Source organism: Simochromis diagramma, unplaced genomic scaffold, assembly GCF_900408965.1.
Source record: "Simochromis diagramma unplaced genomic scaffold, fSimDia1.1 OVJJ01000685.1, whole genome shotgun sequence".
NCBI lineage: Eukaryota > Metazoa > Chordata > Actinopteri > Cichliformes > Cichlidae > Simochromis > Simochromis diagramma.
Window position 1 is genome coordinate 7,115,993 of NW_024387477.1, and position 27,216 is coordinate 7,143,208.

At 41.7% G+C, this 27,216-nt stretch overlaps 4 protein-coding genes across 12 annotated transcripts in view; 2 read left to right on the forward strand and 2 right to left on the reverse strand.

The window, feature by feature from the left end:
* Nucleotides 1-15: 15 nt before the first annotated feature.
* Nucleotides 16-4,974, reverse strand: prelid1a (PRELI domain containing 1a). 2 transcript variants are annotated; one of them, XM_040015688.1, is made up of 6 exons: nucleotides 4,846-4,974; nucleotides 4,197-4,305; nucleotides 2,465-2,690; nucleotides 2,256-2,369; nucleotides 1,892-1,970; nucleotides 16-775 (listed from the first exon to the last, which is right to left on the reverse strand). In XM_040015688.1, exons 2-6 carry the CDS (start codon nucleotides 4,286-4,288, stop codon nucleotides 654-656), a joined length of 633 nt encoding a protein of 210 aa, XP_039871622.1. In that variant the 5' UTR covers nucleotides 4,289-4,305; nucleotides 4,846-4,974; the 3' UTR covers nucleotides 16-653. The 2 variants fall into 2 exon arrangements, with proteins under 2 accessions (XP_039871622.1, XP_039871623.1); XM_040015689.1 differs by lacking the exon at nucleotides 4,846-4,974 and adding an exon at nucleotides 4,557-4,817.
* Nucleotides 4,975-5,558: 584 nt separating this feature from the next.
* On the reverse strand, nucleotides 5,559-10,721 carry npy7r (neuropeptide Y receptor Y7). 2 transcript variants are annotated; one of them, XM_040015686.1, is made up of 2 exons: nucleotides 10,152-10,721; nucleotides 5,559-7,811 (listed from the first exon to the last, which is right to left on the reverse strand). In XM_040015686.1, the coding sequence occupies exons 1-2, from the start codon at nucleotides 10,163-10,165 to the stop codon at nucleotides 6,662-6,664; spliced, it is 1,164 nt and encodes a 387-aa protein (XP_039871620.1). In that variant the 5' UTR covers nucleotides 10,166-10,721; the 3' UTR covers nucleotides 5,559-6,661. The 2 variants fall into 2 exon arrangements, with proteins under 2 accessions (XP_039871620.1, XP_039871621.1); XM_040015687.1 differs by having other exon boundaries at nucleotides 10,455-10,715.
* Nucleotides 10,722-14,083: 3,362 nt separating this feature from the next.
* trim105 (tripartite motif containing 105) lies at nucleotides 14,084-20,045 on the forward strand. Of its 7 annotated transcripts, none has more exons than XM_040015502.1 (8): nucleotides 14,084-14,211; nucleotides 14,299-14,536; nucleotides 14,649-14,991; nucleotides 17,458-17,553; nucleotides 17,995-18,228; nucleotides 18,369-18,382; nucleotides 18,518-18,633; nucleotides 18,858-20,045. In XM_040015502.1, exons 3-8 carry the CDS (start codon nucleotides 14,704-14,706, stop codon nucleotides 19,415-19,417), a joined length of 1,308 nt encoding a protein of 435 aa, XP_039871436.1. In that variant the 5' UTR covers nucleotides 14,084-14,211; nucleotides 14,299-14,536; nucleotides 14,649-14,703; the 3' UTR covers nucleotides 19,418-20,045. The 7 variants fall into 7 exon arrangements, with proteins under 7 accessions (XP_039871436.1, XP_039871437.1, XP_039871435.1 ...); XM_040015503.1 differs by having other exon boundaries at nucleotides 14,675-14,991; XM_040015501.1 differs by having other exon boundaries at nucleotides 14,299-14,443.
* A 4,577-nt stretch (nucleotides 20,046-24,622) lies between these two features.
* Nucleotides 24,623-27,216, forward strand: part of flt4 (fms related receptor tyrosine kinase 4) — a 47,470-nt gene continuing 44,876 nt past the window's right edge. Inside the window, exon 1 of the mRNA XM_040015500.1 lies at nucleotides 24,623-25,051. Coding sequence (XP_039871434.1) covers nucleotides 24,994-25,051 — 58 coding nt within the window. The 5' untranslated portion in view covers nucleotides 24,623-24,993. The remainder of the gene's footprint in view (nucleotides 25,052-27,216) is intronic.

The window sequence follows — 27,216 nt, forward strand, 5'->3', positions numbered from 1 at the left end:
AGGTAGCTTTTGTGACTTTTTTTTTTTTTTTTTTTTTAAATGCACAATCACAATTCAAGTTTTCAGAGGTTTCTTCTTGAGCAATGACACCAACTGTACCAAACTTTCTTCAGTCCAACTTGAGGCGAGGAGATGATCAGCTGCACTAATGCGATTTAAGTGTTGTAGAGTGAACTAAACCAGCAACTGTATGCAAGATTAAATAAAACCAATCATAAACGAGAATGCCTTAATCACAAATTCGGTGTGACCTTATCTACTGGAGCTTTAAAGACAACGTGACTTGCTTTAGACGAGGCATACTCAAAGGAACGGAGTTTAAAAAAAAACAAACAAAAAACAAGACAATGGGCACGACTGGAGCAAAGGTCGAACAACAGCTTCACAATCATTTTATGGCAGCGCCAGTAATAACCAACCATTCCTGTCTAAGACCTGCGTCTCTGGTAAATACTGACGTGATGTGGCGTAGATACGCTCAGCAATATATTTATAGTGCGGCATGTAGAGGGAGGCAGGAACAGGCTGTTTAACCCAGCTCAGGTCTTTTATGGTCCACCCACCATTTCAGTTGGATGCGCCCTCACAGAGGTGTCTAACCATGACTGGGATCGGTGAGTTCTGCTGCAGAATCACTTTATTTGTGTAGCTTGTCACACGTATTGCTTCTTCTGGGCATGGGAGGCGAGGTCTTTGGCTTTCTCTTTAGCAGCCAGCGCCGTCTCTCTCGCCCTCTCTGTAGCCGTCTCCGCTAAAGTTCTCGATGGAGTTTCACCTACACGGGGACAAAACACAGCTCTTCATTGGATTCATCCAGGTTTTCGTGCCTAAGCAGCTAACACTTCCAATTATTACTATAATCAGTTTTCCAGATTCATGAAAAAAGCAACAGTCACCTTATTTTAGAAGAATATGCAGTTCCATGCACGAATTACTGATGTTATTATATTATGCTGCTCAGAAAAAAATGAATAAATAAAAAGGGAGACACTTGATCACCACAGTTTAACACAGAGTCAGTTAAACTTAAGTGATATCCATCTGTCCTATTAGGAAGCATCAACCACTGACTCCATTTAACCTGCTTTGGGATAAATAAAAGCGACAACAGGTAAAGTGGGAGGCAAAGAGAAGGCAACCATCAAAAAGAGAATACTTCTGCAAGGCGATGACCACAGACCATTGTTCTCACCTTTTCCCCAACTGATTTTTCTCTAACTTTACGTTTTCTTTGAGTCACTAGTCACTACTGATACAATAGCTGCAATCCATTCAGCATATACAGGTAGTTCAGTTCCTCCAGGATTCCAGCCATACATGCCATTGCAAGAAGGGTTGCTGTGTCTCCCAGGGCCATCCACCCCAGTAGCAGCCCCACTATAATGACTCTGTGTGAGGGGGAACATGTGGAGGGCTGCCAGAGCCCTAAAGAATGAGCTCCAGAGGGCTACACGTGTTAACCTCGATGCTTCCATCAGAAACAGACTCTATGAAAATGGCATAAAGTCCCAGTGTCTTTAAGTGGGACCTGTGCCAGCAGAACAATGCTATACAGCCTCCGATAGTGCCAATTCTCTTCAAAGGACGCAAACTGACACGGAGCCCGTGTGACAAGCATAAAGGTGTCTGGAGATGCTGGGAAGCACTATGTCGCCTGCCGCTCAAAATTCTAGTGTTCTCCAGGAAATGCCACTCCAGCAGCACAGTGTTGGTGTGTGAGCACAAATCCTGCTAAAGGACGTTGGGCTCCAATCCTCATGTGTTACACTGAGGCGATCAAGTGTTCCCTTAATTTTTTTGAGCAGTTTGAACCCATTTGGAAAACCCATATTAACATCAGCCACAAACTTAAATAGGAATAAAATGGGTATAAGAACTAAGAATAATTTACCTTGCATTTTGGCAAGCACATACTCGAAGCCTTTCATGGTTTTTGTCACACCGGTCTTGAATCTTGCGAGCCCAAATTCCTGGAAGGTGAAAAACAAAGTTATAAAAGATGCATGAGGCATAACAACACATGACTCACATCCTCACATATGGGCTGTCAACAACTACTGTAATTCTCTGTCATAAGTCATTTACTACTTCAGGTCCTGGCCGACAGCTTCAGCTGCTCAGCTGTTGTATCTTAACACTGTATTATGTTTCTAAATAAGGAACAAATGCAAGGTGGGCGAGTGTTACTCTCGGTCACCCCCGACTACTTTCACTCAGCTGTTATGTAGCGCAGCACTCTGCTTTACTCCACTGACCTGAATAGCTCTAGAGAGCCCGTAGACATTGGAGGAGACCCAAGCTTCTCTCTTAATCTCGGTCCAGCTGCCATTCTCAGGGTTAATTCTGTAGTGACACCGCTCTTCAACAGACTGCCAGCGAGAAAAAACAAAAGCAAAATGAGCCAAAGGTGCCACTTTGTGCACTGCTGATGAATGCTGCTTAAGGCACACAAACGCCAATGTACCATTAGGCGAGCGTGGCTGATGTTCCACGTGAGCGTGGTCATGGTCCTTTTCTGAGGGTCCACGATTGAGTCCTCGATGATGTACGCCGAGCTGGCCATGTGCTTTGGAAGGTAGCGCTCCATCCAGCGAGGGGCACGGCTAGTTTTGGTCAAAAGACGCCTGGAAATGAGGCAGTTGGTTGGGGTAACCTCTCGGAAAATGATATCTTCAGTCAAGACATGGTTACTGTGAAAGAAGAAGAAGAAGGACGGATGGATTAAGATGACGCGAAACCTGGATTATTTAGGTTTATGATCCTGAAAAATCTCTATTTTTGCTTCAGTTCAATAAGAATTTACTGTTTTTAATCCACACAACAGTTCAAAATCAAAATATATTACATTTAAACATTCTATGAAACAGTGACAAACACAGAAATACTAAACTAGACACTGTATTTTTAGCTTGACAAGAACTATTAAGCTTCAATTAAATGGACAAACTGATGATTCAATTAAAAGCACAACTAACATTTGCTTTCACACTCATTGTGACTTGATTACGGTGATTTCTCCCCCCCTTTATTACCCGAATGGTAGTTCGGTTGGTAAAAATGGCAGAATGATGAAGAAACTGAGCTATTTAGAAACTGCTTGGTCCCCTAAAGTATTATTATTATTTTTTTATCTCCATTTAATTTTTTATGCGAACAATCTTCAGCAGAAAATTGGCAAAATAAAGTCAAAACTATGCGTTTCCTGAAAATGACTTTCCAGGATCTTCCACTTAACCATCTCAGTAGGTGAATGCTAAGATGTAATCTAATCATGTTGTTCTTGCAATGTAAAACTAAAAAGAGATGTAAAAAGAATCTTGTTCACTGAAGTAACAACAACAAAAATGTTCTTAATAATAAAAATAAATAGACTTTAGATAAAAACAAAAATGAACCAAGTGGAAAAAATTCCGTGGAAATACACAAACCGTCCTATGAATCAGCAGAACGAGCACGAGGAAGTGTTGGTGAATACTCTTATCGAGTCTGGGAGATATACCTGACTGTAAGTCACATGACTTCTCTGAGCATTGCGTTTGTAAAACATACTCATACATGACAAACATGTCTCATAAGAAACTAAAGTGAAACAAAATTCACTGATCATCACAACATGACACTGTCTCATATTTATGCTAAAAAAAAATGTTTAAACTGGAGTGTTTACTGAACATTTGGATACATAAAATGTGTTTTTCATTTTATCATTTTTTTCTATATCGCTATATCGGTTTGTTTATCTTAAACAAAAACATATGAAGGGGAAGTTTAAAAAAAAATAAAAAATAAAAAAAAAAAATCACACTGATGATGTCGCATTCTCAAAACACTTGGCATTTAAGCTTAAAGATTAGGAAAACTATGATAATGCAGACTGTATTCCATCCCTGTGTCTTTGTCTCCTTTTTTTCCCTTTTCTCTCCCTTCCCCCAACTAGCATGGCAGAGGAGTCTGGACCTGTTAGTCTCTTCCTGTTAAGATGGAGTTTTTCCACCCCACAGTCATCTAGTGCTTACAGAAAGAGGCGATCAGCTGGGTTTGGGATGTTGACTCTAAAACTGTAGTCTCTTCACATTGCAAGGTGACTTTTTGTTGCCTTATTGGGTGCAGTTTACAGTCCATTAAAAAAAATAGAACAGGTTATAAGAAAGATGTTTGATACGAATGCGTATCCACACATAAACCCCTCACCTCACCTGTAAGGGTTGGGATATCGTTGCCAGAAAGCAACACAGACTTGGTCCCAGGTGTTTTTTAGCAGACCTGCACAGCAGAAATATTTCACCATTGTTCCCTTGGTTTACCCTGCAAACACACAGAACAAACAGCGTGATAGTTAGCCAGATGTGTTCAGATAATTTTCAGATGCCACATCAGGACGAAGCTGTAAATAGCGGTGTCAATGTGATAAAACAACTCAGCGATGACAACCGTTATGTTCCAAAATAAATCCAAGCCATTGGTGTTTTCAGCTAAACGCTACAACCACAGGTGTCAAGTTCAATAAACACCTGCTGAAGGTAAACACTATAGCGTTACCTTTAACACCTTTTTACCTCTCAACTCCAGCTGTGTCCAACTGTGTCTCGTCGCGTGACTGACAACAAACAATGTAAGCCTCATTAAGACCGCAGACTGTGACATATTTCAACAACGAGAGGCCTAACGTGAGATAAAACACTGCTATCCTGTTTTATCACGTCCGCACTCTTTAGCTTCCCCTTTAGCATAGCCTAGCATGAGGCAAGCCACATGAATGAATGGCACAGCGTACCCCAGAAAATTCTACTACTGACATTCAATAAGCACATTTTTTAGGGTCAGCTCAGATGAAAAGGCGATTACCTGCACGGCGATACCATTTACAAAATGAGAATTTGCATTTTACGCTCCCATCGGGAAGAATTTCACCGCGGATAAAGTCCGAAAATCATGTCAAACGTAACTGGAGCAAAAAAGGAAGGTCAAACGAGACGCTATATCCGGTTAGGTGGGGCGTGTGCAACGCCTGCTTGGGACACTAGAGGGCAGCAGGTGACCGCGCAAGACACTACAGAAGAGTCTCAAAACTTTCTGTCTGAACTTTATAATGATGTGTGAGGGGGAATTTTAATGTAACCCTGTCAGCTCTCAACAACTGGAACTGGCATCTTTGGGACTCCCTGAACAAATATGCATCCCAGAATCCCAAATAATGTGTTCCTGTTTAAAAAAGAAGTGTCCACATGTCCACCGTAATGGTGTGTGATGCAATGGATACAAGCTGAGTGCTGTTCTGCTGGTTGCACTGATAGCACTCACAGCTCTCATAATAATTTAGAGGACTAAAAAGGGATATAGGTCAAACAAGGGAATAAAACAGCAATGTGGGTGTCAGGAGCCAGTAATGCCAGAGCAATAGGCATTTTCTCTGCTGTATAATGAATCACAATGTGTAGGCCACATACAAATGCTTCACTGGAATCACTTGACCCACTTATTTATTTTTTTTTCCTTTTTAAAATAAACAAAAAAATATGTGAAAGACTCATAAACGTGTGACTTGTACTAAAAAAAGATCTCCTATTCACCTCTTTTAATTTTCACATGGATATTTCATCAATCGGGCTTACCATACATGTGGGGAGTCCCTGCATGCTGCCAATGTTCAGTACATTTTCAAACTATGTCACAGAAGAATATAACAGCCATTTACTTGACTTACTTATATTTATCCAAGCCTGGATCTCTTTATTTGACAAGGACATGCACAAAACATAGTTTCTCCCCATAGTCAGATCAGGTCCAGGATTTGCATGTGTAATAGGGGCTCATTATGTTTACCAAGAGGTGCTGCGGTTGATTAATATTCCTGTGTTCATTAAACAGTCAACAAAGGGCACTTTATCAGCACTGCAATAAATGTAGAATCACACATTCTGACTTCTTCCAAAAGCGTTTCTTTTTTCTAAGAAATCTGTGAAGCAGCTGGCTGCATTTTGTGCTAAAGACATCCATAATACGCTGCTCTCGCTCTCGCTCCACAGAGTCCCATTCCTCTGGAAACAGGGTCCTGCTGCTTCATCCAATCAGGAACAGCTGGTTGCCAGGTGAGGATAATTAACTTCCTGTTTGGACAGTAATATATCGATCGCCTCCTCTGGATTCCTTGAACTAGGGTTGAATGTTACGCTGCCAGAACACTTATAATTAATCCAGAATGTAGCAGTTGGATTAATTAGCTGAAAACCATCCAGATATTTTTTGAGCAGACATCAAGTAGAAAAAACAAAACAGGTGTGAAAAATGAAACTCTCACTGTCACAGTAATAACAGTCTTCCCTTAAGACTGTGTCATAAATTTGGACATGACAAACGAAAGAGAGCTCCTCATTTTACACGAGAACACATTATACACTGTACCTAGTTAAATAACACCTAAGTAAACACCTTAAACACATTTCTTAATATTTGTTTTTACTAGTGCTGTTAGCAAAGGAAAAAGAACTTCACATGAAGCAATTTGCATGCAAAGCTTTGGGTCTTCTCCAGTGACACAGATACTCAAGATCAAACCATTAAAGTAAAAAAAAAGGCTACTTTTTGAAAGACAAACGCCAACGGAGCAGAGGGGCGCGCATACGTTCATATACTACAGATGCCTTGAAACGTGCAAATCAAGTCACACAGCAGTGGGAGGGTGTCCGCCGTTACGGCCGTTCAGAGTCATCCTCCTCAAGGAGCGAGTCCTGAATGAGCCTTCCAGGTGGAAAGTATCCGGCTTGTCTTCGCACCGGAACACCATGAGGAAGCCATTCCTGTAGTTTTTATTCATCCATCCGTACAGGAGAGGGTTGGTAAAAGTTGAACACATAGCCACAATGTGGAACACGGTGTATATTAGTTTATACTCCTCGAGCCTGAGCACCAGGTCCAGGTCGATGGCCAGCTGAAAGGCATGGAAGGGCAGCCAGCAGATGGCAAAGACCACCACCACAAGCGCCAGCATCTTTGTGGTCTTTTTGCGGCGGTTGATGCTGTCATTGCGGCTTGATGGGCTGATGTGATTTCTCAGTTTGACCCAGATGCAGATGTAGGCGTAACTGATGATGGCTAGAGGAATGATATACTGCAGGAGGAGCATTGAGAGGCTGAAGATGAGCCCATCCCTGCTGGTCACTTGGGGCCACTTTTCAGTGCAGACGGGAAAGCGCTGGTTGATCGACGGGATCTCTTCGTAGCGGAACTCTCTGAAGATGGCGAGGGGTGCTGCCAGGACAGCAGACACAGTCCAGGTGAATGCCATGATGAGGAAGCTCGAGTGCCACGTGAGCCGCATTCCGAGGTGGAACACGATGCAGCGATAGCGCTCCAGAGCTATGACAGTCATGGTGAGGATGGATACGTGCACACTCAGAGCCTGGGCAAAGGGCACCATGTGACACAACACAGCCCCAAATGTCCACTCTTCTAGAAGAGTGTAAACCAGCGTGAAGGGCAAACAGAAGGTGTTCACGAGAAGGTCTGCCAGGGCCAGGTTAGCTATGAAGAAGTTGGTGACTGTTCGCATGTTTCTGTAGCGAACTATCATGTAGATGACGAGAGCATTGCCCAGCAGCCCCAGCAGGATGATAAGCGAGTAAGCTGTGATCAGGCTGATCTGGACTCCAAGGTGCTTGATGATGTCAGTGTGGTATCCAGGCTGGTGCAAGCCCATGCTGTCGTTAAGCAGAAACAAGGGATCGGTTTCTCCAGCCTCGTCTTCTCCCGTGCTGTTGGATATGTCCGGTGGGCTCATTTTGGAAGATGCTAGATCAAGGCTGACTTTACCCCTGAGCAGAGAAAATAGAAAATAACTGTTTAAGAGAATATAAGAGGTTTCTCATCACGCCTGATCAACATTTCTTGAACTCTTACCTCCAGGATGTACATCAATTAAGCCCTCACAGACTTCTCATGCCAGATACATGCACACTGGCGTTTACACACCACTCTGTATTTAAATATTAGTTATTATTCATCTCTGGCTCTCTTCCAAGGCATGTTTTTTGCCCTGTCTTTCTCCCCTCACCACAAAGCGGTCACGGCTCCCTGAGTCTGGTTCTGCTGAGATATTGTCCTCTTATAAGGGAGTTTTTCCTTCCCACTGTCAAAAAGTGCTTTCTCAGAGGGGGTTGTCTGGCTGCTGGGGTTTTTCTGTATTATTGTAGACTCTTTACCTTACAATGCTAAGAATTTTCTAAATAAAATAAGTCAAATTGAATTGGATACTGGCAGTACAACTATGGGAATCTGAACATTAGAGCTCTTTGATCAAGTGTCGAGGTGTGTTACTCTTCTATGTCCATTTGTTTCGTGTCTTTTATACGCTGTAATACCTTCTGTCACTCACAGAAGTGAACTGCAGACATTCCTGTCAGTGTATTAGGACAGACAAGTGGCATTATTAGTGATGCATTGTACTTCAAACCATGTTTTTTATTTTCAGGGTGTTTTCCATGCTCTGCACTGCAAGAGAGCTAAAATCCAACTTTCTTAAAAAACATGGCTCCACAGTTATTTCTTTGTTCCCTTTACATCACCTGCAAATACCACTCTGATATTAAAGAGATGTAGTGTTTAACCAAAAGATAATGAAACAATTTAGTAGATATGAGACGCCTCTAATTCGTACGGCCTCATTATTAGAACACTTGTCCACGACTGTGTTGAGGAGGTAGATGTTCTGAAAAAGTAAGAAAATTAAACATGAATTTTAATGAATAGATCGACAGTTAGAATCAACTGAAGAACAGCTTGCTTTGTAGCAGCTTCTTGAAAGCCCTATGCAAAAATAGAACCAGATATCATGAGCTATTTAGTGTGGAATATTGTCTGGGCTGTGCAAAAAAAACACAAAAAAAACCCCTCTAAGAGACATGAAAACCTGTACTATTAGAAAGAATAAAGAAAACATGATGGAGGAAGCAGTGAGATCAAGAGTGAGCCAGTTCAAAGCTACATCATTAGAGTTGCAGGCAGGTTGCATGCATAGTCTGAATCTTATAAAGGGAACATTGTGTTTTTGTGCTTAACATTAAACAACCTTTCATAAGTAAAAATATTCTGTAGTTCATCATCTAGTCATTTATGGCAGTTTACCTGTGTACAGCCAAGAGCCGCTGCTGAGTGCAGACAGTGCATGTTGTAATGACATGTATAACTACAGCTGCAGCTTGGCTCTTAAAGGATAAAAGCCACGTCTCATCCTTATTAGGCAAATGCATGTAAATTGCATTATGTTGTGTTAACCACAGTAAGATGCTTTGAGAAAATCTATTTCCTAGGGATTCTCAATCATAAAACCTGGACCTGCCCTTATGGGCCTGATTAAGCTTTGCAATTTTTATTGATTTTTATTTATTTATTTATTTATTTTGTGGCCATCACTTAATGCTTAAAGTTTTCTGAGACAAACCAGGTCACCCTTTAGTGAGAGGTCATCTCTTTGGTGACAGACACTCCTTGATTTCTCGGGGGATCCAGCCTATTTCCTGAGAACCACTAGAAAGACTATCTTTCAGTGACATCATCGCTTTTTCCACGATTTTACTAAAACAGTAAAACAGTGAAGCCAATGGCATTTGGAAGTATTGTGTTCTCGCCCATAATGTTACGGTTAAACTAAAGGTATTGCATTGCAGATGTGTCGTGTCTCCAAGCTCCTGCACAATTCCCTGACATTTGAAACCATTCATACGTGTCGGTTCCTTGAAATATTAGCGGTGAAGAGAAAACAGAGACTCAAGGACATCGGACAAAATAATCTATAGTTGACTGATTTGTAAGATGCCTCGAAATCCATATGTAGGGATCACCGAAGATGTGATCATGGTGCTACAACAGGTGTTGCAGTGCCAGTAACCCGAGGAACATGAAAACCCTGCCTCGACCCCTCTGGTACACACCGCTGTACCAGGCAGGTTAAGCCATGCACTTTATAAACCATTATTTACCCTTTTTTGTTCAATGATAGGAACCTTGTGCCACTACACCTGCTCGATCAAACATCCTCAGCACAACCTGATTCAATTCGAGCTAACTCTACATATTACTACCAAATAATAACGAGGCGATTTATTTCTAATTGAGTGTGCATTGGTGCGTAATTTGTGCCAATTTGTTCAACTTACTCAGCAGCGCGCATTCAAACATCTCCAACTGAGCTCTGAGAGATTAGTTAACCGACTTGACAGGTGCAAAACGTCTCTCTCCAACGCAAAGAGTCTCAGGTACGCAGTCTGGACTCTTTTCATCCAGCACGTTTTCTTTTATCCAAATTACGCACATTTCATAGTTCCATCAGCTACAGGTTACGCTGTCACAAAAGAGCAGAGAAATCATGTCTTGCACCTCAAAGGGGGAGTCCATGTATGTCCCACAACTATAGCTTCGCAATATCCATTTTAAGTCTATCCACACATTAATCGACTCACCTGTCCCCCTATATCTCCTTTGTGCAAACGTGTCTTCACCGGAGAGTGTCATGAAACAAGTGGGAAAAAATCTCGAAGCTCCTCCCAGCTTGCAGCGCCTGGTGCGCATCTTGTGGCTCGACTGTTTTGTGTGTTCCTGTCAGGTTTACAGGGTGCAGTGTAAGCCTCCACATCTGTGCCAGCCTGCCAGAGACAGAGACTGGAGATCTGCGCAGGGTTTGCGCTTTGCAAATCACACTTTTTTTTGTAATGTTTTCATTTATTTTATTTACTTTCACCAGGCAAAGAAATCAAATAAAACACCATAAAGCATCCTTTAAAGTGCCAAAGCACACTCACTCTACGTCACTGGGTTTTCCAAATTCATCTCCATTTGTTATTTCATTTATTTCCTGCCAAGTATTCCGTTTTTCCCTCCTCGAAGCTTTGCCCTTGTTCATGTGTACAATATTTGATGAACTTTGGAACAAAACATGGCTTTAAAGCAGATAATTTAAATGGCTGTATATTTGATTCTCGGGATCACTGTCTCAACTGATCTAATTTCTTTAATGAAAAACATTTAAAGTACAGCTTAACGCAATTTTCGTGTTGCTTTGCAGAGAGCCACTGTTAAGCTAACTGTCATATTGAGTTGATTAGCCCAGAAAACAATACAAGACAACAAGGAGCCTCTCGTGGGCTTTCCCCCCCTGTGAGCTCCCACGATACCTAAAATAGATTAAAGTTCATGCTGATGACACAGAAAGTCACTAAACTGTAGTCCCTTTGACCCTGTGGGGTGTCGTGGGAGATGTCAGTCAATATTTTAGTATTCAGAGTGTGTCATTTACCTGGATTATTTTCTATTGGGAGGGGCGCGGGAGGGGGGGGAGATGATGACTTTATTGTGCCTGGAGCAATTCCCTCTGTAACAAGACGACAGTAAATAATCATCTGGGACAAAAATTACTTTTTGTTTTGATTTGGGCAGTTTTTGAGGAACTTCAAAAGCAAAGTGAAACGCAAAAAGCAACAAAGATCATAAGGTCCCTTGAAATAAATGGGATTAAAAGACTTTAAAAATGCCCTGAATTTTTTTTTTACTGTACTTTCAACCTACATGATTGTTTGAAAGGAATTCACCTGATCAGAATCTTAATAGGATCCTTGAACCTCTTTGGTTTTAGTTTGTGGCAGAATAATTTGATGCACCGATTATCTCAGCACCGGAGATTATACTTGATTGGCTCTTTCTCTTTCTCTCTTCCACTTCTTTTGCTTCCAATTAAAAGAGCCATCCACCAGCCTCCCCATGCCTGGGTCACTCAGCCGGTGTTGAGAGTTTTCTCAGGCTGCTGTGTCATTGATTCACCTGGAAGGGCTCAAATTAATCTTCATAAAAGTGGTTAGTGAGCTATTTGGGACTGAGAATGGTTGAGATTCACTTCTTGTCTCTAGCTCACAAACTGTGGGTGTCCTCGCAACTTGTTTGTCTGTCTGTCTTTCTGTGTGATTAACCCAAGCTAAGAAATCCCTTTTGTGCTTCCCCCCCTTTTCCTTTTGTTATTTCCTACCGGGGATACACACTTGACAGATGGTAACCGTACAATGCAGATTAGACCCTTTAGTCATTTGATTTTAGATATTGATTTTAAAGGATACTTTCCCTTTGAAGCTTGCAGATTGGATTCCTCAAAGAAATATTTGTGTGGGATGTTCCAGTCGTTCCTGCTGGTGAACTTTTCTTTTATAAAGGACTTGGTCACCATGTCCAAGAAGGCAGAAGTATTCCTGTATCTCCCCTATTAAACTGAAATTTAATAGCCAGATTCCTGGCAAGCACACCTGGAGCTACCATTAATGACACTTAGGTCGTATCCTTGGTAATGTTTCAGAGAGTTTAGAGGTTTTTAGCAACTTGTGACAGACTGTAGATTTTTGCAATAGTGGATATCAAGCAAATTTTCCTTATAATTCCACAAACCATCCACTCATTTTACACACTGAGTTCAGTTCACTTATCGCAGCAAGTAATGTGAAATCTTTTGTATAACGTCTTTTGTGGCTCCGGAGGAACCTTTCAGAAATCTGAACAAATAGCTATCTACGGAATCTAAGGAGCTTGGAAAGAAAAGCAACCGGACTTCTATAACTTTCTTGAAGATGTTTCACCTCTCATCCAAGAAGCTTTTTCAGTTCTAACACCAACTGATGGAGAGTCCCAGGTGTTTAGGCCCTAGTGGAAGTTGTCTCTTAAGAGGACCCTCTTAAGGCACAACTCCCACTAGGGTGAAACGTGGGCAAAACTGTTATGGGGGCCAGACCTTTACATGAGACTAGAGTCCAATCCTATTTTATTAGATGTTTGCTTTACTACTATTCATGGAGATTTAATAGTCATTTATAAGGGATTTGTTCCATCAGAATTATATCTGATGGAGGATGAATGGACAGATATATCTGTGCAAATCACCTAGAAATAACACACTTTAATCTTTTTTTTTTTTAAAGTAAAAGTAAAAAGATGCAACTTGACTGTCTTTTAGGAATCAATATTAGATCCAGTATTCTTAGTCTTAGTCTTAGTCCTTCCCTGCTTTTGCAACAGACATTGGAGGAAGTGAAAAAGGTAGATTGAAAATAAATATTGGTCGACTGGCAAAGGTGCTGGAGACATTCCTCTGAGATTTTGGTCAATATTGACATGATAGCATCCCAATTGCTGCAGATTTGTCTGGTACACATCCATGACGTAAATCTCTCTTTCCACCCCAACCCAAAGGTGAGCTGTCGGACTGAGATCTGCTGAATGTGGAAGCCATTTGAATACAGAGAACCCATTCAAGAAACCACTTTGAGCTAATTTGAGAGTTTCACTGGAAACGGCTTTCAGAAGATGGGTACACTGTGATCATAAAATGATGGATATGGTTATCAACAACACTCAAGCAGGTGTGGTGTTTAAATCATGATCTGGTACTTAAAGGGCCCAATGTGTGTCGAGAAAATATCACCAACAGTACCCCGAAAATTTGATACAAGCAAGGATGGAGCCATGCTTTTATGTTGTTTTCCATATTCTAACCATGCTTGCCTAATGTACCAGCAAAATCAAGACTCATCAGAATCTTTCTGATCTTTTATTGCCCATTTCTGGGGCGTCTGTGTGAATTCTAGCCTGAATTTCCTGTTAAGTGGTCATTTGAGTTAATATTACTTTCCTATCAGCTTTATGCAGTGTGGTTATTCTTCTCCGACCTTTAGTATCGACAAAACCCAGAAAACTGCAACTCACTGCATATTTTCAGTTTTTCAGACCATTTTCTGTAAACCCTAGACATGGTTTTGTAGGAAATTCCCAGTCAATCAGCAGATCTGTCTGGCACCAATACCATTTCTCAATGAAATCCCCTTTCTTCCCCATTCTGATGCTTACTTTGAACTTCAGCAGGTCGCCTTGACCTTGTCTGTATGCCTATAAATGCACTGAATTGCTGCCACGTGATTGGCTGATTAGATATTTGTATTAATGAGAAGTTGAACGTGTGTACCTAATAAAATGACCAGTTAGTGTATATCGAAAATTGCTGACAAAACTCGTTGCCATCTGCTGTTCACCGTCAAACACACTGACCAATCAAACGCGGGCTTGTGGCGCGCGCATGCGCAGAATATAGGACTATTTGTTCCCAAACAGTAGCAGCAGCAGGGAGTAGAGAGCAGAGGGGCGAACTTTGACGTATTCGGTTTTGAATTTCTCCGAACAACAGACCACGTAAGTTCATCAAAGTATTCATTATGTGACGATTATAGTCACTTTATTGAAGTTCCGAAATGTCTTTTGTTTCTTATTGTTTTGTAGAGGCTGCTACACGTAGCTAAACGCTAACTGGCTCCAGGCAGTTAAGAGCAAACACGCCACCTGAGTAAACACTGCCTTCACAAATCACAAGCTAGCTCGCAAGCCCCGTGATATAGCACCTGATTTCTATGCTGAGCACCATCAAGTAGGTGCTTAGTGCTAGTATTAAGATGTTTGCACTGCTTTGTTATCAGTGATGGACTTCAGACTGTAGCTGCACACTCTGCTGTGTTTGAAGGTGAACTATTTGTTTTTCCTTTCATTTGTTGGCAGCTGACAGAAAAATCGAAGCTATCTCCTTGTAAAGTATTTGCAGAAGTGGATTGGTAATCTTTTCTGTTTGCCTTCAGACTTCTTGCTTTCACTTCCTGTGAAGGGATCTCAAAGAGGACAGCACCCTTCATCATGGCTGCTGCTGCTGCTGCTGTTCAGTCCACCAGAGGCAGTCTGAGAGAGGACCTGACATGTGCCATATGCTGTGATCTGTTCCGAGAGCCTGTCATGTTGGCCTGTATGCACCATTTCTGCAAATCTTGCATATCCAGGTACTGGAGAGGAACGCAGGGGCCTGTCACCTGCCCACAATGCCGCAAGGAGTTCAGCTCCAAGCAGTTTCAAACTAACTACCTTGTGGCAGCCATGGTGGAGAAGGTCCGTGCCACTACCTCGGATGCTTACACCAAGAACCTAGAGGTTTGCATTTCAGTCTCACTTCATGTTTAACTGTCGTGCTGGCGGTTTTCCAGACAGTTTCTTTGGGTCAGCAAGAAATAAAGTCTTCTGCAATGTTATACAAATAACCTTGTGCTCTTAAGTAGACCGATCAATAGTAATTGACCAGCAAGTAGCATCTGGGTTCAATACAATTCATGCTTCAGTCCACGTCCACGTTTGTTTTATTGTTGTTCCGCCCTCAGCGTACCTTATTTGAATTTCTCAGACCAAAGTTCACTCTTCACTCACCCTTATGATACTTTGTATAACAGGTTGTGCAACTTAAGCACAGCAGAGGCATTAATATACACTGACAGAATAATAAAAACACTTGTAGGGTTTTTTGTTTGTTTGTTTTGCTGGTTTTAGCACAGACAAAAAAATCCTTTTCCACTTTTCCTAAGAGAACAGATAAGAAATTGATCTGTCCAGCAAATATAAGGCTCGAGGCCTCAGCTGGTTACTTTCACTTAACATAAAAAGTACAGATACGTCTAAGGATTCCCGATTGACAAATGAACTTGTCAACTTGTCTGTCTTTTTTTTTTTTTTTTTTTTTTTTTTTTTTGTTGCTTTTGTTTTTTGGAAACCATACAAAACATAAAAAGCTAAAGTAACAAACCACAGACCATGGCAGCATCAGCCACTGGTTTGTAAAGTCACCTGAATTTTAGAATGTATTTATTTAATTATTTTTTTAGGCCAAAAGACACCACATGTGAACAAACTACTTGATTACTAAATTATCGGCTGTGTACCTGTGTCGGTTGCGTAGGTCCATTGCGTGCGCATAGATGCGTGCAAATGGAGCGCAGGCCTCCTTGAGCTGTTACACCAGCTAACAGCATAATAACCCATAATATTGGTAAGATAACTGCATTAAAATAAAATAAAAAATGGATCATGACCAACAACACAAACATGGTTGAGAACTCCAGCTCAGTGATTCCAATTAGGTAATGGGGCCCACACCCTTTATAATTCTGACTTTACATACCTTAACATGTGTTTCAGGCTATAAACATTTAAGCCAGTTTTTTTCCTTAATAATGATCCCATTTCATATTAGTTTGAACTTCAGCTTAATCTAAGCTTTATCACTATTATTAGCCAATGTCAGCTATTTGCTGATTGATGACTATCAGCATTTATAACAGCTGATATATCTGATTTTTAAATCACGAAATATCAGTATTGGTCTTAAAAACCTATATTGGGTTGGCTCTAATTAAGATGGCACAGTCATGTTTGCAGTAAAAATACCTGTTTTTGTCAGTTCAGTCTGAAGCAGAGCAGTCAAAAAATTTATAATGTAGCTTATATTTAACAAAAAAGGACATTTTGGCTTCAGTGTATGTTGCTACTGTCTTCATCCTTGGCTGTACATTCTTTAGCTTTCCTGGAAGTCTAGTGGTCGGTACCAGTACCAGCATAATTACCTGATTCTTAAAACTCAATTCAATTCAAATTAAAAAAGAAAAACACAGACGTTACCCTAATCCTTTGACTCTGTGTCATTTCATAATGACACGAAAATGTTACCAATATATTTGGTTACCAGAAGTGTTAGCATGGTTGCTAAGTATCCTGCTAATGTCCCAAGCTCAAGCATTTAACTTTAGACACAGTTGATTTCACAACAGCAATGCTGTTGTGAAATATGAATGCAAGCATATGTAGATGTCTATCTTTTAGCCTCTTCTCTGAAGCATTTCCACACTTGGTGTGTAAGTCAAGATAGCATCGTTTGCATATCATCTTTTAAAAATGTAGTTCCAACCCTTGGTCATCTACCTCAAGTGCTTCCGTACTCGACTCTTACTACTTTTCTTCGCAAGTCGGGCTGGCACTATTACTGCAACTGCACTAGCCGCCATCTTTGGTGTTGTAGTTTGTAGTTATGCATCCCCATGTTGGTACATACTCTGCAAAAAATGAGTAGTATTCCAGATTTTGCTATTGGGGTTTAAAGTTTTGGTGTAAAGTTGTTTTTTTTTTCCTTCTTCTTCTGATGACATCACTAGTCCAAACTTTAGACAGGTGTATTTTCGCAGCTTTTATGTTACATATGCAAGTGGATTAAGAACATAATAAAACGCAATCAAAATGCTTTTCCATAATATGGGACCTTTTAAAATGTTGTGTTCTTCCTAGGCTGTGTGTTGTGCTGTAGTTGTACTAGATTCCATTAGATTGTAATGTATTATGATGTTTCCTCCTCAATACATGCAGAATATAAGAAAAACCTCTGAATGTGATGCAGATCAGCTCAACAACAGCACAAAAGCAAAGTTCTCAGATGGGGCTGTGTCTTGAATAGCGTTTACTTCTTGTCGTTAATTATTCCCCCCTTTACCGATATCGAGTTCCTTCATTCTCTGCATAGTCTCTTTGCTTTAGTGTTCCTATCCCCCACGCTGATTAGATTTGCATACCACTTTGCAGAAACAACTGAAGGAGGCTTTGGAGAGCCACCGCCTGAGGAAGCAGGACTTCATCAACAGCATTCACAGAGACAAAGAAAAGATGAATATTATAAAGGTACGCTCATGTGGGAATCCAAAGGAATGGCAGCACTTAAGAAATAAGAACAAGCACGGCCGTCTCTAATGGCTGTTTACAGCATGTTAATGTGCATATTTAGTGGCGCAGAACATGACAAACTGTGCAAAAGCAGGAGCGACGGAAACAAAATGATAAAGTAAGGCAGACAGATGTGGGATAAGAGCTTAAATTTTAGCCGCACATGCTGGGCTGAGATGATGAAAAGGAAATCGTTTCCTTCTTTATGCAATACTTGTCAGACACATGGAGCTTTTATGCTAATTGTGACTTCATTCCCATCTGTTTGTATCTCTGGAGATGTGTGTTGTTCTGCAAGAGTTTTAGAGCTTTAAGCAAGCAAGCCACGTGTTCGGTAAACGCGTGGCACGACACGGAGAGTCCCGCTCTTATAACGTTAATCATCCCTCTCCCTCGCAGAGTGTCGCGGCAGATCTCCAGGCGCGTGTCAAAAGTGAGTTCCAAGCTCTCCATCAGATCCTGCACGATGAGGAAGCCTGTACGCTGGAGCAGCTGAGGAGGGAGCAGGAGGAGGAGCTGGTGAAAGTCCAGCACCACCTGGAGGTCACGGAGCAGGCAGCGAAGGAGCTGGAGGACAATATAAAAGCGCTGCAGGAGGCCAGCACTGCCACCCAGGACATCGTACTGACTGAGGTGGAAATTGAAAATGATGTGACCCTATTTATATTATTGTTTGATATTATTAAAATCATCTAATTGGGAATTAATTCTTTTTCACGAACCCGTTTCAAACAAGCTGTTAACGTGACTTTTTTTTCTTTTCTTCTCATTAGCTCCCAGCACTGAGGTAAGCGTGCATTTCCGTGTTGTGACCAATTAATTGCTCGTGACAGTTTTTGCGCACATTGTGCTCATGTGACATTTACAGTAATTTACGCTGAGAGCAAATGATCCGAACTCTGTGTTCTTTGTGTTTGCACAGACCATGTGCGCAGGTGGATATCGCCCCGGAGTTTGATATAAATGCTTTCAGTAACAAATACCTGGCTCCCTTACAATACATCACATGGAGGAGGATGTTCAAATCTTTGAAACCAGGTAATTTCCCCCCGACGCTTCATTACACACAAAATGACTGGAGCTCAAAACTGGTTCTGAGTCAATAATGGGCGTAATTAAGGGAAAATGAGTGTAGTGTTATGATAAGCTATTGAGGTGGAAACAGGAGTGGCACCATTATCATGCTGTAAAAGGGTTGTTTTGGAGTTTTGTGCGTTAAAAATCTGTCATTTTATCTCCCAATGAATTGTTTCACCCCATAGGTCCCTCCCTGTTGACGTTTGACGTCGATACAGCACACCCGAGCATTCAAGTCTCGAGAGACAAAACCGTGGCGGTCGAATCTAACGTCATGACCCACCACGTGAACCACAACAAGCGCTTCCTCCAGTGCGTCAACATTCTGGCTGCCCAGGGCTTCCAGTCGGGTCGACACTACTGGGAGGTAGAAGTGGGCACCAGCCCTAAGTGGGACCTGGGAGTGGCCTTGGAGAATGTCAACAGGCACGCTCGGATCAAGTTGAGCCCGGAAAGCGGCTACTGGACCTTGCGGCTGCGCAACGGGAACGAGTACTCGGTGGGGAAGCAGCCGTGGGAGAGGCTGCGGGTCAGATCTTCCCCGCAGAGGCTCGGGGTTTTCTTGGACTGCGACGAGAGGAGGGTCTCCTTCTACAACGCCGACGACATGAGTCTGCTCTACTCGTTCGCCAACGGGCCGAGGGGCAAGGTGTTCCCCTTCTTTAGCCCGTGCATTACAGACAACCGCCACAAACCTCAGCCCATAAAGCTCCTCCACTACCCTCCTGCCGCTCTGTCCGGCTGATATCGCTGCAATCAATCAATGCTTTCTCACACAACACGGTTATCAGCCATTATTTGAATGAGCGTGACGTAAACATTCTTTTCACAAATTCTGACTTGATTTTGCCAGATGCTGTTTTCTATCTTAAAAGCTTTAAAATGTTCAGAAAATTGTCTTACTCATCAAAGTAAAAAAAAAAATCCACTTTGTAGTAATCATCGTGCCAAGGCTTATGCACCAATTAGCTTAAATGCAGTATTAAAACGCTGTGCTCTAGCTTAGATGCATCAAATTACATTAATGGCATACTCAGTCTTCAACAGATAATGTTTAATAGATGTAGATAAATGACTTTTTCTATGATAATTGGAATAATTGCCAGGTTAGACTCTTTAGACTGACTTGTAAAATCACCAAGTTCAGTCAGGGTGAGGTTATTATGCACTTTATTACAAGATTTTGTATGTGATTGTGTAGGAAATAGAAAGAACTCAATCTGTTTATTCGTTTCTATTCATTATGTATGTGTCTAATTTTGAAGCCATGTATCATGAGTTTAATTTTCTTAGCCTAGGAAGATTCAGTCATTTCCTTTCGTCGTGTATAAAGTGCTTACGCAAATAAACCGAATCACTTTTTCTTCCTCAAACACTGCCTTTGATTCTTTTCTACAACGCCACACGCTGTGGAAGTGCAAACCCAACACAACTTGAAATGATCAAGGATGCTATTAAGCATCATCAAAGCAAAGTTCGCAACTGCACACTGCAACTGATGTGAATCCAAAGCTATCCTAACAGGAGACGCGGTGGAGGGTTGCTGACTCGCCTGCACTGGAATTTTTTATTTCAATTTTTTTTCTTTAAACGCGTGAGCCATCGCTGACACTTCCACAGCGAAAACAGGCAGGCTTTTGGTTATCTTTGCAAACACACGACAGCACCGACGTCCTGTTTCCTCCCGCCAGGTGAAAGGTCAGATAAACAGAGTGACAGTGGGGTTGCCTGTGGGTCTCCTGGACAGGCCTCAGGGGGGCTGCTGAAGCAGGATGCTGCTGCCTGCGCCTCCTGATTGGGGAAAGTGGCACAATAAACTAGACCGGTGGGGGAACTGTGTTTTTCTGCACAGCAGCTACACGGAATATGCATTCATCATGCTTTTCTCACACACTTTCTTTTATGTATGTGTTCAGATTTAGCAAAATTGCCGTAAATTATGAAGTAAACCTTTTACATTCTTGTTTTTCTCTTCTTTACAGGTCATTCTGTTTGACTCTGTGGAACACATTTGTCCCTTTTGGGTGTGATATACATCTATATACTACAAGATGTTTCTTATTGTAATTAAAACATGTTAGGCAATGTAATGGTAATAGAGCTAAACAGTGGCCAGTCTGTTTAATGGGACGCTCAGCTCTACAGAGCCTTTGGGTATCCTATGTAGCTCAAAGCGACACTATTTAATATTTTATTATTAAAACTCGAGAAATGCAATTGTGCAAAAAGTCATTACTTCTAGCTTTCCTCGCCATTTCCTCTTAAATCTGCTTCAGTTTTAGTTTTGGGAAAAAGGAAGTACACCCTCTGGAAATTATTGACCTTTTTAACATATTCAGTTGCAACTGAATAACAGTGGTGGAAAAAGTCAAAACATTAATATTAATAAGTCCTTTTCATAACAACTTGAACTATCTAACCTCTGCTGTTCTCTTAGCTGTTCAAATCTGTTCATATCGGCATGCCAACATCTAAAGAGCTCTCCATGGTCTTCAGGGAAAAATTTAGATTGTGAATGCCCTCGAGCAGCGAGGGATTCAAAAATAACTTGAAATAAATCATTCCACTGTAAGAAAAATCTTCCACAAGTGGCGTAGCTTTCAAATAGCTGCCAGTTTCTGCGTCACTGATCACTCCAAAAAAGGAAAAAGGACAGGAGAAAAAAAAAGGGAACACCGACATTGATGGGAAGTAAAGCAGAATCTGAAAGTACTGTAACTCTTTCTAGTTGTTTGGTGTCAAAGGGCATTCACGAGAAAGACTACAGAAATTTGACCTTGGATTTACTGTCTAAAAGGAAGATTAAACCAAAGCGACAATTTGATAAAGGGAGACAAAGGGAAAGAAAGATGTGACCTGGACACTCAAATCAAAGATAAGAAGTGCTCAGTCACAGTAACAACAGGGATGTTTGGCGCAGACCAAAGAAGAACTTTATCCCCATCATGGTGGAAACGTTTACGCCTACTTCTTATATTTACTTAAATAGAAGCACTAAAACCACATGATGAAATCAATCTGTTACAAATAAAAGTCTGAATTTAAAATCTCACTTAAGTATTGTTAGTTAATGAGAGCAGACCCCTAAATATAAATAATCTCCCTCAAGCAGGATTATACTGCTGTATTAAAAACTATTTTCTTATAGTTTTCAATGATTAATCTGCTGGTTGTATGTGATATATGGTTGTGATACATGTAGTCAAGTAAAGAGTGGAGAAGTAGAAAGTGGTATAAACACTAAACACTAAAGAAACTCAAATTTCTATTAGAGCACATCTATCAGCTGTTTTCCCTTATTTACCAGATTTAGGTTGGGTGTCACAGGGCAAGAAGCAAAGTATACGCTGGAGAAGGCTACAGAGGTGACACAGAGACTCAGACCACCACACCTACGGCCAATTTTGGACTGTGGGAGGAAGACACATAATAGACACAGGTGGGAGAACATGCAAACTCCACACAGCCATTGCACCACAGTGCCATCTTAAATAAATATACCCAACATTAGCTGCATACCTTCCATGTCTCCTCATAAAGAACGGGAATGATTATGGAGTGGCTAAGTCAAGAGAAAGTGTAGATAGGCCGTGGCAGATTGCTGCCCCTCCCTGAGCCTGGTTCTGCTGGACCGTTCTTCCTGTTGAAAGGCAGTTTTTCCTTCTCACTGTCGCCAAGTTCTTTGTCATAAGGGCTTGTCTGATCGTTGCTTAATATAAGCGCCAAATCACAAGTATTGATAAGATGAAACTAAATCGAACTGAATGATTTGGGGAGGTCTATGCATGAGCCTGTGTGATTTGTATCAAGTTGTCTACAAGAAGTTTCAGCAAAGAAGGATAAAAGCTGCAAATAAACAAATCTGAGATTGAGATTCAAACTTAAGTTTGGATCTGCCTTGAGCTGTGAGAGTTGTCTTGTCCCACTGCTATCCTGATTACATAGCAAATAACTTACATGCAAACCGCGCTGCTCCTACGGTCAGGAGGGCACAGTAACTTGGCATGATCTACAAATGCTAAGAATGGTGGCTACCACAATCAAAAGAAACCCAAAGGAACTCTGCTGAACTGTAACAGCTTCTTCAAAGTAGCTTGGCAAAAGTGCAGTGTAGCGTGGAGGCCCATGGGCATGAACTTCGGCGAAAGAGCGAGAGGGTTGCACGCTTGCTCCACATCCTTCCTATGATAGTAGTTGTAGAGCTGTAATCTGTTTCCTGACCTGAGGATGGGCCGGATGGAGTGCTGGCACTTCAAGGACGAGTCCTTGAGCCCTCGGTTGTCTCTCAGGGGTCGGACGAATTATAAACTGAAACCTTTTCATCTGACACAGCAGAGGCGATTGTGCCATCCTGCGTAAAGCCTATTGTTGCCTGAATGGCTTATGTGTGCGGATTTCTTATTGAATTGGCTGTTCAAGTGTTTTTCGTTTGTTTATGACATTATCTGTTTTATATTCGTAATGAGATTTAGTAACTCCCTGGACAGCGCTTTGTTAGGCTATCATTACAATTTAGTGTGTTTATTTTTCTGTGAAGCCGAAGGCTCTGCCGGCCTGAAACCGAGGGAACATTTTAATTACAACCATTCAATCACAACATTGTGTTTTAAGGTCAGAGAGGTGGATTGCCGTAAGGGCTCCGGAGTGGAAACGCATGCCCACAATAACAAGCAATGATCCTTTGACTCCCTGTTATTCAGCTCTCTCCCTGAGGTCAGGCTCTTCATAGCTGAGGAATCACACCATGTTCATATCAAGGAAAAATATTATTTCTCACATGTCTCATCAACAGCTGCTGCTTAATGTGTGGACTGTTCTAAAGGCACAGCAAGGGAGGAGTCCGGAGACACTTTAATGCTGTAATGGATTTCCAAGTGGCGAAGCACTTTCCATACAATGTTTGTCTGACCACCGCAAAGGTGACCCTGACAGTTCACAGATAAAGCACACACCTGCACCTGAAGGCCCATCTCTGTGCGTGCACATGATTACACAAGCGCACACCCCTCTTCTGCCCTCTCTGACTTATGGTACACAGGTTTTCAATTTTCCAAATCCCTCCCTGTACGATAAAACGGGACTGATAGCGGCTCGCTACGGGCATGTTGTGCTCCTAGTACATGACTTTTATTCACACTCTGAGGACTCCCCGAGGAGGATGGATGAGTGGGTGGTGGGGGTTAACAGGATTTGGTCAAGCCTGGAAGAAACTCTGTGCAGTTTAGTCTTGGAGGCATCATTACTTACATCTGACCCGTTGGATGAGTTATTACGGACACTTAATAGAGAGGCACTCCCTCAGCTTATGTTTGTTTAATGTGAGGAAGAATTTGTTTCCAGAAGCATGCCAGAAGAGATCTTTCCTTTACATCAAATTAACAACCAGCATTTGACCTAAACACATAAAACTGCATTGACAGTTTGGTGTCAGAAGGATTTAAAAACATTTTTGAAATTTGAGCCTATTTTTGATACATAGAAAATACCATTCCTTCTTACATTCTTATATTTGTCTGCAGGCTGCCTCTGTTGCTTTATCTCGCAGTGGCATTTGTTTCCTTCCTGTGGTGACTGCAGTGCTCCCGTGGTGGCTTTGTAAGAATTTCTGATGGTATTAGGATTACCTGCTAAGCTATTTAGGTGTCAGGACGACTTTAAATGCTTTGGGAAAAATCCATGACAGAAAATCAATGCCAAACGGTTCTGCAGCAACGCAACAAATGGGAAAACCCACAGCTCCAATATTGCAGTGCTCTTATTGCACGTTTTTATTATCCTCCACAGTTATTATCCGCAGTTCTAAAAGTCTTTAATACAGCGGGATGAAACGCAAGACTTTGCAGGAAGGAACTTTGTCATGGATGTTTGGCTGACCCCCACACCCCACCTCCCTAGCCCGTACACACCACCTCACACGCTCACACCCCTCTCCAGCTTGTTTTATGAACTGGGTGGGTGGATGTGGATGCGCTCCCGTCACGAGCAAAGGAAAGGGAAATCGTTGAAAATCCCATTCAGTGCCTTATGCATCCCTTTAAACTAAACGAGGGGGAAAAGTGTGTGTGTGGTGTGTGTGTGTGCTTTTCCTTTTCCTCAGCACTTCGGCTATGTCCTCTCTGCGCAAAGCAGCCCACAGACAGACAGCGTTCACCTGAGTTTCCCCCCCTTAACCCCACCCAAGGACCTTCATTGAAACCAGCTTCTCCACTAAGAGCCTGTTAAAACCAACCTGTCCTTTTTCTTTTATTCTTCTAAAAAAAAAAATTTAAAGAGAGAGAAACTCAGCTCAAGCTTGTGCACTTCTGGACCGGAGATCTGGAGATGAAGACAGACTTTATGCTGTTCTGTCGGACTTGGATTGGACTAGCATACGCCTCAGGTGAGGAGACATCTCATAACGCAATGAGTCACGGTGGAAGTTTTGAGCGCAACTTTATTTAAACGAAAAACAAAGTGAGGTGTTGCACTCTAGGTTTACACCGGCTTTCCTCTGCTGTGAGGTGGATTGAGCTTTTAATTTAAGTTGCTTTAAGTTTTACTCGAGGTTTGAACGAAGCCAGGTGGATATTAATTGTGCGCATTTGTGCGTAGGGGCTACTTCCCGTGTTATCAGTGTGTTATTAGCTGCAAAGTTTATGCGTAAAAACTTTAACCCACATTTAATCAGTCCTTTTGACAAACACTAAGAGTGCACATCTTTTGGTAGGGTGTAAGACTCAACAAGTCTACATGCAGATAGGCACTAGGGGGAGGCATGTTGTTGTTGCGTTTGATGAAGATGTAGCTGTTAATTGATGGTGCCTTAATCTCAGGAGATACAAAAACACCAGAGGATTCAGCTGAGTTGACTTTTAGTGACTTTGCATCAGTTGTGTGTGTAGAGCTCACTGGGCTCCCATATGTCGGTGAGGGTCCAGATCTTTTCTCTGCAATCTTCTGTTTTTTTTTTGTGGAAAGCAAAAAGCTCTGCCTGCACATGTCTTCCATTGTCACTTGTGTGTCTTAAAGTCAAACAAGTTCAGCCAGGCTGTGTCTAAATAATCTAAAGCAAGCTGGTCCTCTACGCACGGTTTAAATTAGATGTATGAAACACCTACGGCTGAGAATGCTCGCAGCTTTCCGTAAATGACTGAATGTGGATGTGGATGTGGATGAGCTGTGCCGGTTGGGTCACATGAATCCACTGAGAACAAGAACCAAACCCGAGTTTTCATTCCCATCAAAAAAAAATGTGACCTTTGAATTTTTAAAGCTCTGTATAATTTTTTTCTCATCTTACGAGCCTACTCTGCAGGGTGTTCATCCATACAGAGGCCCTCTGCTTCTCAACTGGTACAGAAAGCATAAAAATGAAACAGAATGTCGAAGAACTAACCTGGAGGCATTTTTCAAGTCTCACAGTGGGAACTTACGGGATTGATTGACACTCTGAAGCGGAGAGGTGGGAGAAAGATGGCAGTTTGAAGCTCAGAATTGCTGCTTTTTGAAATCACTTCAGACTGGAATCAAGTCAAGTGTCATGTTATGCTCAGCTGCTTTATATAGGATCCAGACTTGCTGAGGGCTAAATATGGTCTTGAGGTGTTGGAGATGTGGAGTTAAAGCAAAGTGTTTCTTGTCTTTTTTTTCCCACTTGTGAAACAGCATCCAAGACAGAAACATCAGAGATCTTTGTCTGTGTCTGCCTCACTTATAAAATCTCTCATCAAATAAATTCAACAAAACAAAGTCTTGTGTTTAAAGATTATGTACGTCTTTGGCCTGAGGGATTTTCTTAACCCTCCTAACCCCACACTCCCCAGATTTCTTTCTTTCTCAAATGCATGACATTAAAAAGCCATTTCTGAGTTTGATGTAACTGTAACTAGATCACAGACTTGCCCTTATTTTGATCAGAGGGAGAGATTAAAGGTGAGTCCATTGTAGACCCGCCAGCCCAGAAATCATTGTCATAAGATGGGGAGAGCAGATAATCTACGCAGCAGCTGCATTTAAAAAAGCTCCTGCCCGAGTCATTTTGTCCCATCTTGCTGTCACGCTCTGCCTCTGGTTTGAATTACAGCAGTGCAAAGACATTCATCAAAGAAATTCTGTCTTATTTAAGAAAGACATCACGGGGGAAACTTCTGCTGCTGTTTGACAGCGTTGGAATGAATAGCGAGTCACTGATTCCTTCATTCTCCCCTCATAATTTCCTTCATTTTGTTGCGCCGTAAGTGGCTTTTTAAACCCTTTCCAGTCAAAATGAGCCACATATGAGAAAAAAGAGAGAAAACAAAAAAAGAAAACCTGAGCTCCTGAGCCAAATGATCTTTGGCTTGCTCTCTGTCTTGGGTGCACAGTGTTGATATTGCTTTTAGCAGAGTGTTTTCTGTACGCATACCTCTGCTTGATCAGATCATCCCAGAAATCTGACTCTCAACTTTGGGTATTATTCTAGTTGTACCCTTATAGAGGTTGAGTTGTTTTAGCTAACAATACCCCCTCCTGGTTCTCAGTGCTGATCTCAGGATTCAACCTCAGGACTCTGCGGTCCATGGTGTC

Bases quoted from the DNA above. Each gene is read 5' to 3' on its own strand.
- prelid1a (XM_040015688.1), bottom strand. From the start codon at position 4,288: ATGGTGAAATATTTCTGCTGTGCAGGTCTGCTAAAAAACACCTGGGAC. The intron at 2,691-4,196 runs GTGAGGTGAGGG...CTTCTTTCACAG, and splicing joins CGATATCCCAACCCTTACAG to TAACCATGTCTTGACTGAAG. The intron at 2,370-2,464 runs GTACATTGGCGT...TCTCGCTGGCAG, and splicing joins TCAGCCACGCTCGCCTAATG to TCTGTTGAAGAGCGGTGTCA.
- trim105 (XM_040015501.1), top strand. The intron at 17,554-17,994 runs GTACGCTCATGT...TCTCCCTCGCAG, and splicing joins AAAAGATGAATATTATAAAG to AGTGTCGCGGCAGATCTCCA. The intron at 18,634-18,857 runs GTAATTTCCCCC...TTCACCCCATAG, and splicing joins GTTCAAATCTTTGAAACCAG to GTCCCTCCCTGTTGACGTTT.